The sequence below is a fragment of the Rhinoderma darwinii genome, chromosome 3 (genome assembly GCF_050947455.1).
Source record: "Rhinoderma darwinii isolate aRhiDar2 chromosome 3, aRhiDar2.hap1, whole genome shotgun sequence".
In the NCBI taxonomy this organism is placed as follows: domain Eukaryota; kingdom Metazoa; phylum Chordata; class Amphibia; order Anura; family Rhinodermatidae; genus Rhinoderma; species Rhinoderma darwinii.
The window spans coordinates 274,756,842-274,770,143 of record NC_134689.1 but is presented as its reverse complement, the minus strand read 5'-3'; the positions used below and the strand labels follow the sequence as shown (position 1 = coordinate 274,770,143).

The following is a 13,302-nucleotide window of genomic DNA, read 5'->3' as shown; positions in this document are numbered from 1 at the left end:
CACCGGAAACCCGGTGATGTAATCAAAGACCGGAGGATCCCTGTGCAGTCAGTCCTGGAGACCTAGAAAGGACCCCAGGGCTGTCTGCACAGTTTGCCTGCTGTTAGGGCACACTATGTGCTGCCCTAACAGCAGCCTGCGTCATAGTGACACTGTGTAATGTATTAGCATACAAAAGTATGCTAATACATTATAAGTAAAAAAATATAGTTATAAATAAAGTTATCCAATAATGGGATTAAAAAAAAGTAGCAAAAAAAGAAATACATTAAAAAAAATGTCTAAAAAAAAAAAAAGTAATATTTTGCGTAAAATATATTTTATTGCCACTACATTAAAAGAAACAAAAAACCTACACATATTAGGTATCTAAACGACCATAATAACCTGAAGAAATAATCTAACAGGTTATTTAGTGTGAAACATGAACAGGATAAAATATAAACAAGAAAAACTATTCAGGCAATCGCTGTTTTTCTATATTCACACAGCAAAAAATATTTTTTACTACACTCAAACTGCGAAAAAAAATAGTACAGAAAATAAGGACTCCTCAATGAAAAAATAAAAAAGTTATGGCTGCTGAAAGGCAGAGAGGCACAAATAGAAAAATTAAAGGGTTAAATACAACTCGCCCTGGAAAAAACAGACCCTCATATGGCTATTATGATGGAAAAATGAAAAAGTTATGGCTCTTGGAATGTGACAATGGAAAAAACGAAAATGAAAAAAAACTAAATTGGCTGTGTCCTCAAGGGGTTAAATCCTCTGCCACTCCAGCGCCGACGCTCGAATGGTTCCCGACGGTCTTTGTTAACTCTGTGTAGAATTAAAATGTTTCTATAGACATAAATAAGCAATGCATTCTATACATTGCTTTTATATTTACTGTAATAAAGTTCGCTAAGTTATAATAAATATAATAACTTAAGGCGTGGGTTCCAATTATACCTTTCAATCAGAACATTGTCATTCACATGATATGATATTTTATAAATGCACATTTAAAAAAATGATGTGGAATAATTTTAGGATGAGCTGTGCTTTTTTTTAATTTTTATTTACATAGTTTAATTTAGCCAATGGCAGTCCAGGAAATAGACTTTCCTGGCACTATATGAATAAGGCCATTCAGTGGAGCTGATGCACACAGTATACACTTTCCCACGTGGGTTAATAGTTAAATGGGAACCCAAAATCTGCAGAAGAGGATGTCTGAAGCTGACGCCACCAAGGGCGACAGGAGGAGCAGCAAGTACAGCACCTTAGACATGAAGGAAAACAGGAGCTGTTTAGAAAGAATAGCCCTGAGGAACAGTCTGGCAAAGGAAACCCTCTCTGAATTTTTCGGTACATGTCTGTTGGTAGTAAGTGTCCGCTGTTTTCCTGTTTCTTTATGCGTACTTGCTGATGTGTGCATTTCTCTGAAGCCTGTTTGACTATGTTTGTAATATGAAATATAGAATATTTCCAAGTGTAAGACAAAACAGTATAAGTTCTTTATGATTAACTGTAGTAGATAGAATACAAAAGTGATATGTACAATTATATGATCTAGTTAATAATGTCATGTCATTTTAATCCACTTTTATATATGCTCTTATAATCACTATATGGTTAAATAGTAAAATAATATTAAAGTGTAGGTTCCTATTCGGGGGAACCTAGACTAATATATACGGGGATTTCATAGAAAGCAATTTCTTAAAGGAGTTGGACCAAAATCCTATGTTTTCCTACCCCAGTACCTGCCAGATTTAGTAAAAAATAATCCCCTATGCCCTCATAATCTTACTTTTCTAAGTGTGCTTTCCTTCACTTTGTTCTGGGTTCCCCCTTTGTTCTAGCGTAGCTTGTTCAAGAAAATGGCTCCGTCATGACTGCAATATTACAATTTTATTGAATTTTTTTTAAGCTCCAATACAATACAGAGGATCATGTAGCTATGGTGAAACGCGTGCTATGCCCTGTGCTGCGAGGGAGGGCATACCCGGAATCACAGCACAGGGAGAGAAACTATACCGCTATACAGAGATTGTGGTGTACAATTGCACATGCTCGACCAGTAGAACAGATTTAAGTCCAAAAACATGAAATAATACACACATATTTGGTATGGTCACATCTGTAACAACCTGAACAATACATTCATTGCATAATTTATGATGATCGGTGCATGCTGTAGAAAAAAACCTGAAATGGATTTGCTTGCCAAAATAAAAATGAATATAAATCAAACCGTAACGTATATGTAATAAAATATGCCACCTACATAAAGTACTACATAAAGTTATGCCTGCCTGAATGCAAAAAGAAAAAAAAAATTCAAGGGATTAAGGTATGAATATACACACACACACACACACACACACACACACAAACACACACACAGACACACAGACACACACACACAGACACACACATACACACAGACACACGCACACGCACACGCACACGCACACACACACACACACACACACACACACATACACACCTGTCCCAACAAAACAGTGCCCAAGGGGACCTCACATTAATGATTAACAAGTATGGATTCCTGTCCTGTCCTCGTAGGACCATTATTTGCTCTGAATCCTTTTTATCAATACTATTTATTTGCTGGCTTGAACGCTGCACATTTCTGCTGCAGACTTGTTTTCAATCATGTGACTTTTTAGTTTTGTAACTTCCTTTCTTTTTTTTAAAGTTATTTCTGTCAGGTCAGCACTTCCTAGATACAACCCTAGGGCTTGGAAGCAGCAATCTGCACGTGACACACATACAGATGTGAACCTCACTATCACAGATTGTGTTTTGGTATTTGTTTCATAAAGAATTCTGTGTCTTAAAACATCAGCGAGAAAAATATGTAATTTAACTTTTTTTTTTTTAAATGTTTAAACTCCAAGTGACTTATGTATTGCTCCCACAAAAGATTACCTTGTGCCGAAACATGTTGAAATGTGCCCTGAATGCCCATCCTCATGAGGAAAATCAAACAAGTTGTGACAAACAAGTGAATTTATTTATACAGAGTTTACATGACTGATTTTTACTTTTTTTATGCCAGGGAAATGTGAGCAGACCAAAGGCTTTTACACATGGGCCCTATCCCTGAACTCTTGGTACTTTTGTCCTAAACTTTACGTATTGATTAGAAGTCACAGTTCATCCGCCTTTCAAAATAGGGTGCAATGAACTCTGTGTACAATACCAACAGGAACTCTGAATATACTGAGAATAGTGGCAAAATGCTGCCATAATATTTCCTATTGCCTGGTATCCTGGTGCCATCCAAGGTTTGCATTCTAAATGTTTATGCCTATAATGGCACTTGTCATAGATTTTCAGGAAGGTCTCTTTCTCGGACACACAGGTGCATTGATCGTTACAGTTACAGTATGTGTATCAGAGTTGTGTCTTCTAACGGCCTGTGCACCTGTGTGTCCATCACATGACCATGGACAGAATTTTATCCACTGGAAGTAAACAATAAATGTTCCTGCTGAATAACAACAAGCAGAGATAGTGAAAACCGGGAGACATTAATACAGAAAGTATATTCGAAAATCGTATAAGTTTTTATTATACAAAAAATAACATTAATTTGGTGAAACCGGACAACTAAAGTTTACACTGGTCCTTTCGGTATGAATGGTGTAAACGATAAAACTTATAGCCATTATTAATTACGATTATTATTGTAAATTACAAAAGTACAAATTGTAAAATTAATTTGCTACAGATTTTCTGTGTTGCAATGCATCAGTTTTTTCATTCAATTACGCAACAATAAATACATTATATATCTTCTTATAGTACTCAGTGTTGGCTGCAGCCATAAGTTATGAAAGCGTGTATAATCATTCTCGTTTCTTTAGTAATAATTAAAGGAACAGTGTCACCAAAAAAAAAATGTTTTATATCAGTTTGATGTTAGTGTTTTATTAAAAACGTTTATATTTATTTGTGTGTTACTTTTTTCTATTTTTACACTTTTTCTTCCCTATGGGGGCTGCCATTTTTTTGCCATTTCTGTATGTGTCGATTAACGACACATACAGACATGGAATACGGCAGCTACAGTCCCATAGTGAATGCGAACGGGGCCCGTTCCATCCACTATGGTGTACGCCGTCTGTGTGGGAACGGCGCATGCGCCGCTCCCACACAGTCCAAGTTGAACTGTGCGCCGTCCGGCGCCATTTTCCTGTGGACCGGAAGTCGCGGCCAGACAGTAAGATTACTACTTCCGGTCGCGGCTTCCGGACTTGTGCATTTGGAGCAGCGGCAGCAGACGGAGCGGACGGACCGGAGGGAGCGGCGGCGGCAGGAGCAGGTAAGTTATTTCTATGTATGTTCGTGTTTCAGTGTGTGTTTACTACTGTATGTAAACCTACTACACTGTGTGTTAGCTCAAAAAATGGTGACACACAGTGTAGGAGGTTTGACCGTTCAATCCCCTCGTTTCTCCCGGCACTAGCCAGGATAAAGGAGGGGGGGATTCTGAGAGCTCACTAGAGCGAGGGATTTTTTTCCAATTTTGCAGCATAAAGCAATGTGGTTGCTTTACCACATGCAATGCTGCAATTTTGGGAATTGCTCCATCTAGTGACCAGCACTGGGAAATATTATAAATTAGAATCTAATTTATAATATTTCCTGACTCGTGAAAAAAATAAAAAAAATTAGAACAATGTTTAATCAGCTACACACTAATTGTTTAACTAAAAAAAAAAAAAAATATTTGCTAGCAACACATTCCCTTTAAAGGGGTTGGACAAGCCATGACTAGTGGCCACTATACCGTACCTTAAGATGAACCAATCATGGGGTATCCTGCTGATGGGACCCCCAGTGATCAGATGTTATCTCCATAGAAGAGGCCAGTAAGGCTGGATTCACACGAGCATGTTCGGTCCATAAAGGACAGAACGTATTTCGGCCGCAAGTCAAGGACCGAACACACTGCAGGGAGCCGGGCTCCTAGCATCATAGTTATGTACGATGCTAGGAGTCCCTGCCTCGCAGCGGGACAACTGTTCCGAACTGTAATCATGTTTTCAGTACGGGACAGTAGTTCCACGGAGAGGCAGGGACTCCTAGCGTCGTACATAACTATGATGCTAGGAGCCCGGCTCCCTGCAGTGTGTTCGGTCCGGGACTTGCGGCCGAAATACGTTCCGTCATTTACGGAACGAACATGCTCGTGTGAATCCAGCCAAAGCGTCAATTTCCTGCAGGGCTAATGAGGCATTAGATTGTAGAGTCCATTGCAATGAATGTATAATGCACAGATGCGCCGGGTCCTTTAGGGTACACAGGATACGCTGCAGATTTTCTGCAACAGAAAATCTGCAGCGGTATTAAAAAAAAATAAAAATCGCAGATAAATTTGTCACAGAAATTTGCACCAAATAGTGTGTTTTTGCTGAGCATATTGCTGCGGAAATGCTGTGTTTTTTTCCCACAGCGCTTTTACCATCAGAATTAATGTTAAACATTGATTAAAGCAAAGTATATGCGCACCTGCCGATTTCCATAGGTTTTTACTGCGTTTCCACTGCGTCAACGCTGCAAAAACTGCAACAAAACAAATCTGTTGTGGAATTTCTGCTCCCCATTGAGGTCTATGGACCAAACACGCAGCATCACCGCACAGAACCCGCAGCATAAATTGACATGCTACGGAATTTAAAGTTGCTTCGCAGAACACTTTCTGCATTTTGTCCCCTGCAGCGTGGGCATGGGATTTTCTAAATATTATTCACTTTGCTGCTACTATAAATGCAGCGGAATTTCCGTACAGAATTCAATTTCAGAAAGTTTGCAGCGTTTACGCTACGTGAAGACCCGACCATAGAGCGAGACACAAGTAGGATACCTCCCTCTATTACGTTAATATGCCTTAGCATGACACTTTATCTAAAGTAGACAATCCTTATGATGGTATACATTCCATATGCCAGAAATATACTCTCAGGTAGTGAAATAAACGTCTCCTAGGCAGCCAAGGACTACAAAATCCCCTTGGCCTCCTTATCTGTCTAACAGCAGACTACTTTACTTCACAACAGACTATGGTGCACTATTCAAGGCCACAGGCCGCCAAGTTATTCTGATAATAAGACCACACTAGAACATTTCTATGTGTGCACTCCACCAGTATAAAGACCGGTGTGGAAGTCCTGTGACTCATGTTTATTAAAATCACTTTTCAAAAGTTGAGAGTTCCAGATTTGTATAATTTTGCTTGGATTTTTTTTTATTTAGAAACACTTTACCTATTCATACTGCATGGAGAAGAGTACAATCTACAATACACTTTTGAATGTACTTTTTTTAAAAACAATTTAATACATATTGTTGCTGTCCCTATTTGGATCCAACCTTTTTATTGCCATGTTGATAAGCTATTATTCTGTAGATGAACTATAAGGCCTTGATCACACAGTGCAGATTTGTTGCAGCTTTTGCATGCTTTTTTAAGACAAAACCAGAACTGGAAAACTAATATTATCATTGGTAATTCAGATAAACCTTACCCATATCAGAAGTCTTGGAGACCTGGATGCCTGTATGTTAAACCCAGACGCGCATTTTGCGATCTCCGCTTCCTCAAGGGGCACTGAGAACCTACGGATGTGGGAAACGTGGGAAACATAATTAAAATTAATAGAAATTATCTGGGTTACATACTATTTAGGGCCCACTATAGTTAGACACCACACACCCCTTGAGGAAGCGGACATCGCGAAACGCGCATCGGGGTTTAACATACAGGCATCCAGGTCTCCAAGACTTCTGATATGGGTAAGGTTTATCTGAATTACCAATGATAATATTAGTTTTCCTGTTGTGGTATTTACCCTTTGGACACTTTTGTCCACAATTGAATGGTCTACATACAGTGAACTAACGGTCTACATGACAATATACCGCCCAGTTCATACATCTCTAATATAAGGATTATATTATAACATCCATTATATACTTGGCTGGACCATTTACCTGTGTTTACATTATATAGAGTCTTTCTTCATGTACCTTTTTAATATGTTTGTTCTTATGTGTACTTAATAAAAACTTGCTAGTTTTAATATATACTTGGCTTTGTACTCTGCTTCTTTTGTGTATATATCTCTTATGGAGTTGCCTTTTCATTATAAAAGGGAGGTTGTCCAGTAGGGACATTGCCTAGCCCACTACTATTTTGCATTTGGAGGTTATTAATTACAATCTAGGATGTACTGCAGATTTTCTGCAACACAAAATCTGCGGCGGAATCAACAAAACTCAACTTGCGTATTTTAGTGCGTAATTTATGCTCCCCATTGAAGTTTACGGGCTACGCAGCATAAATTGACATGCTGCGGATTTGAAATTTGCACCTCAGAACACTTTCCACACAACTTTTCTGCTATTTATTTCCGCAATGTGGACCTGAGATTTGTAAAATCTCATCCACTTTGCTGCTACTGTAAAGTCTGCGAAATTTCTGCACAGAATTCTAAGAATATAATAATATAAAGATTTGTTGATTTGTAATTTTTCTTTCAAATTTAGACCTTCACATGTTGTAGTGTTGCCACATCTGTTCTCAACTATGGAACGTCTGGAGGAACCCTGGGGGTTATTGTTGGCTGTGCACTGGGAGTCACTATGGCGATCTACGCAACAGGGGGAGTGTCAGGTAAGCAAATAGAATATTTTGACAACCTTTTTTAAATGTCAAAGAAACCAATTCAATTCAACACCCTACATAATAACTCCCAGGTACAGCTTTTAGGCCTCCTTCACACACACAACTTTTCTGGTGTTTCAAATCTGCATCAAACTGCATTAAAAAAAACGCTTCTAAAAACGCTAGCAGTTTTCATATGTATCATGCATTTCTTTATGGCATTTTTAGTGGTGTTTTTGGTGGTCTTTTTCATGTGGTGTCATTTTGTACATGCTTTTTTTATGGCGTTTTTGAGATCTTCTAGTGAAGCCTGTAGAAAAAAACGCATAGAAAAAAAGAAAATACCCAGTGCATGTTGTATTTGGAAAAAAACACCACTGACCACAAAATTGCCCAAAAAAAAACACAAACCAAAACGCAGTTGTGTTTAGTGCATATTTTACTATAGACTTTAGTGTAATATCTGGATGCACGATATATTGTTTGCTGTCCTGTTTCTAGGCAAGTGAGTACACTGCTAATAATTTTTGGTCCCCACGTAAACCCTTTAAAGGTGTATTCCAGAGGATAATGTGTATCATCTATCCATTTGATAGGTGATAAATGTTAGATCCGTGTGGGTAAATGTTACTTCCATACAGGTTACACGCAGCCTCTTGATGTAATATCACACGGCCCGACATGGGCCGTGTAAATGACCGCCGATCAACGAACAGCAATTTACTTCATATTCCTGCTCTGCATGTTTGTACGGCATTGCTGGAATAGGTCTTTAAATCACTGCCCACTGTCTAGAAACAGGACAGCAAACAATATATCGATTCATCTTCCTTACAAACGTGACATTTATTACAGTTCGATGACTGATCGACAGATATTTTACGTATCATATAGGTGACAGAATAATGCAAGCCAAGTATACACTAACCTCAGCAGCTGGTGTTCAATAATAAAGATCAAAGATCAAAAATCTAATTGTATTTGTGAATGGAGATGGTCTCCTTTTAAAGCCTCTATATCACTTAGATGCATATAAATTGGATTTGCAATAATGTGAAAGCACTTGGTTATACAACAGGCAGTTAAGCAATAGTAATTCACGCATTGAAAGACAAACTTACCATAAATTTATGGCAATAAAATGGAAAATACAATGCTGAAGGCTGGTGGCTCCATCTATACGGAATATTGCTTAATATTGTTAATGAATGGATACAAATATAGACATGTTATAACAGGTTGTGCATTAAAAAATACTTCATTTGGAGGTAGATACAATGAAGATAAGCAAAATACTTTTATATGTGTGTTATCGGTAATATACTGTATCTGTATGAAGATATATATATATATATATATATATATATATATATATATATATATATATATATAAAATGAACAACTGCCTAAAATATACTGTAATTTAGCCTCTATGGCCAAAAGTATGTGGATGCCCCACCTAATTATTGAGTTCAGGTGTTTTAGCCACCCCCATTGAAAATAGGTGCATAAAATAAAGCACACGGCCATTCAATATCGATAGACCAATATTGGTAGTAGTATGGGTTGCACTGAAGTGCTCATTGTGGCACATCATAGGATGCAATCTTTGCCACAAGTCAGTTTGTCCTCTAGGACTTTGTGTCGGGTGCTTCATGAAATGGGTTTCCCTGCTCGAGCAGCTACACACAAGCCCCAGATCACTATGCACAATGCTAAGCGTCGGCTGGAGTGGTGTAACACACTCCTCCGCTCAGGGGCGTAATAAGGAAAGACTGGGCCCCATAGCAAAGTTTGACTGCCCCCCCCCTCCCCTGGGTATCACACAACCCCCCTTGTAGATAGTGCCTCCCTATAGATTCCGCCACACAGCGCCCCTATATATAGCACCATACAGCCCCCTGTAGATAGCACCATACACAGCCCCCTGTAGATAATGCCATACAGACCTATCCTGTAGATAACGCCATACAGCACCTGTAGATAACGTCATACAGCCCCCTATAGATAACGTCTTACAACCCCCCTGTAGATAACGCCTTACAGCCCTCCCCCTGTAGATAATGTCATACAGCCCCCTGTAGATAACGCCATATAGACCCCTGTAGATAACGCCTTACAGACCTCCCCCTGTAGATAACGCCATACAGCCTCCCCTGTAGAAAACGCCATACAGCCCTCCCCTGTAGACAACGCCATACAGCCCCATGTAGATAACGCCATACAGCCCTCCCTCTGTAGATAACGCCACACAGCGCCCCCTATAGATAGCACCATACAGCCCCCTGTAGATAGAGTCATACACAGCCCCCTGTAGATAACGCCATACAGCTGTAAAGGATCTGCCAGGCACAGCTTCGGGGTTAACGCCCTTAGATAATCAGTCTGCACCTGCTTCTATGTCTGTGAGACTGACTCCATCTTCCACCACTCAGGGTGGCAGGCTTAGGAGTGGGAGAACCTATCACAGCCTGGCCAGACGGAGCTAGCTCCCGCCCTCTGTCTATTTATACCTGCCTTTCCTGTTCCTCCTTTGCTTGTGATTCTTCTCGTTTGGTTTCCTGGCCCTGCTGCAGCTTCTTGTACCATTGTCCTTGATTCTTATTGACCCCGGCTTGCTGACTACTCTCCTGCTCTGCGTTTGGTACCTCGTACACTCCTGGTTTGACTCGGCTTGTTTACTACTCTTCTGCTCTGCGTTTGGCACCTCGTACTCTCCTGGCTTGACTCGGCTTGTTCACTTCTCTTGTTGCTCACGGTGTTGCCGTGGGCAACTGCCCCTTTCTCCCCCTAGCTCTGTGTACCCTTGTCTGTTTGTCTGTCGTGCACTTATTGAGCGTAGGGACCGTCGCCCAGTTGTACCCCGTCGCCTAGGGCGGGTCGTTGCAAGTAGGCAGGGACTGAGTGGTGGGTAGATTAGGGCTCACTTGTCTGTCTCCCCACCCCCGTCATTACATAATCACAAGCCCATACCTAGTCTACCCTGGTCCCTGACACCACTATTGACCCCCTTGAGACCCTGGCTCAGCAAATGCAGGGTCTCTCCCTACAGGTCCAGGCCCTGGCTCAGAGGGTCAACCAGCCTGATGCTACCATGGTAGTCCCCCTCACCTCACCTCTTGAACCCCACCTCAAGTTGCCCAACCGGTTCTCAGGGGACCGGAAGACTTTTCTCTCCTTTCGGGAGAGTTGTAGGCTCTATTTTCGTTTAAAGCCCCACTCCTCAGGTTCGGAGAGCCAGCGGGTGGGTATAATTATGTCCCAGCTCCAGGAAGGGCCCCAAGAATGGGCCTTCTCCTTGGCTCCTGACGCCCCTGAACTTTCCCCCGTTGATCTTTTCTTTTCTGCTCTCGGACTCATCTATGACGAGACTGACAAGACTGCTTTTGCCGAGAGTCAGCTGGTGACCTTACGTCAGGGTAAAAGACCTGTTGAGGAGTATTGCTCTGACTTTAGGAAGTGGTGCGTAGCTTCTCGGTGGAATGACCCTGCCTTAAGGTGCCAGTTTAGGTTGGGTCTGTCGAACGCCCTGAAAGATCTGCTAGTTAGTTATCCCTCTTCTGACTCCCTAGACCAGGTTATGGCTTTAGCGGTACGACTTGACCGACGTCTCATGGAACGACGACTTGAACGTCTTGATGTTTTCTCCTCTGACTCCCCCATGATGCCTCCCGAGGTTCCGTTGCTTCGTTCCTCCCCGGAAGACTCGGAGGTACCTATGCAACTCGGGGCCTCCATGTCCCCCCAACAACGTAGAGATTTCCGCAGGAAGAATGGTCTCTGCTTCTACTGTGGGGATGACAAGCATCAAGTGAACAACTGTCCTAAGTGTAAGAATGCAGCCGGAGAACTTCCGCGCCTAAGTGATCATCGGGGAGGTCACTTGGGCGCATAGGTATTTCCCGTAAATATGAAACGTAATAAAATCTTGCTTCCCTTTCAGGTCTCTTTTGGTGGTAGGTCTGCTACCGGCAGTGCCTTCGTGGATTCAGGGTCTTCTGCTAATATCATGTCTGTGGAATTTGCTATGTCTCTAGCTATGCCTTTGATTGATTTGCCTAAACCTGTCCCGGTAGTGGGTATCGACTCCACTCCTCTTGCTAATGGTTATTTTACACAGCATACCCCTGTTTTTGAACTCCTTGTTGGCTCCATGCATTTGGAGCAGTGCTCTGTACTGTTAATGCAGGGATTATCATCCGATTTGGTTTTAGGCCTTCCCTGGTTGCAGTTGCATAATCCCACGTTTGACTGGAATTCTGGGGACCTTACCCTTAGTGGGGTAATGAATGCTTGACGTCATGTTTTTCTGTTAATTCTATTTCTCCCCCTGAGGTGGTGAACACGCTACCTGAGTTTGTTCAGGACTTCGCCGATGTTTTCTCTAAGGATGCCTCCGAAGTGTTACCTCCTCATAGAGAATATGATTGCGCAATCAATTTGGTACCAGGAGCTAAGCTCCCTAAGGGTAGGATATTTAATCTCTCTTGTCTCGAACGTGAAGCCATGAGAGAGTATATCCAGGAATGCCTGGCCAAGGGTTACATTCGCCCCTCTACTTCTCCGGTAGGTGCTGGCTTCTTCTTCGTAGGGAAGAAGGATGGTGGTCTTAGGCCATGCATTGACTACCGAAGCTTGAATAAGGTCACTGTAAGGAACCAGTATCCCCTTCCTCTGATTCCTGATCTCTTTAATCAGGTTCAGGGGGCCCAATGGTTCTCTAAGTTTAATCTACGGGGGGGCATATAACCTTATCCGCATGAAAGAGGGGGATGAGTGGAAGACTGTGTTTAACATGCCCGAAGGTCATTTCGAATACCTCGTCATGCCCTTTGGGTTGTGTAATGCTCCCGCGGTCTTCCAGAATTTCATAAATGAGATTTTAAGAGACTACCTGGGGTTATTTCTTATAGTGTACCTTGATGACATACTTGTGTTTTCCAAGGACTGGTCCTCCCACATTGAGCATGTCAGGAAGGTGCTCCAGGTCCTTCGAGAAAACAAACTGTTTGCAAAGACCGAAAAATGTGTGTTTGGGGTGCAGGAGATACCATTTTTGGGCCAAATCCTCACTTCTCATGAATTCCACATGGACCCCGCCAAGGTCCAGGCTGTGGCAGAATGGGTCCAACCTGCCTCCCTGAAGGCTTTACAGTGCTTCCTGGGGTTCGCTAATTATTACAGGAGGTTTATTGCTAACTTCTCGGTCATCGCTAAGCCTCTTACGGATCTCACTCGCAAAGGTGCTGATCTCCTCCACTTGCCTCCTGAGGCTGTCCAGGCTTTTGAGGTCCTTAAGAAGTGCTTTATCTCGGCCCCGGTGCTGGTTCAGCCCAACCAAATGGAGCCATTTATCGTGGAGGTTGATGCGTCCGAGGTGGGAGTGGGGGCTGTCTTGTCCCAGGGTACCAGGTCCCTCACCCATCTCCGTCCCTGTGCCTACTTCTCCAGGAAGTTTTCGCCCACTGAGAGTAACTATGATATTGGCAACCGCGAACTCTTAGCCATTAAATGGGCATTTGAAGAGTGGCGCCACTTCCTGGAGGGGGCTAGGCACCAGGTAACGGTCCTTACCGACCACAAGAATCTGGTTTTCCTAGAATCTGCCTGGAGGATAAACC

General features: G+C 41.9%; 1 protein-coding gene across 1 annotated transcript in view; it reads left to right on the top strand.

The window, feature by feature from the left end:
- The first annotated feature begins 1,149 nt into the window (after positions 1-1,149).
- The window catches only part of AQP9 (aquaporin 9), a 54,629-nt gene continuing 42,476 nt past the window's right edge, over positions 1,150-13,302 (top strand). Inside the window, exons 1-2 of the mRNA XM_075857943.1 lie at positions 1,150-1,367; positions 7,564-7,690. Of these exons, the coding sequence (XP_075714058.1) occupies positions 1,185-1,367; positions 7,564-7,690 (310 nt within the window). The 5' untranslated portion in view covers positions 1,150-1,184. The remainder of the gene's footprint in view (positions 1,368-7,563; positions 7,691-13,302) is intronic.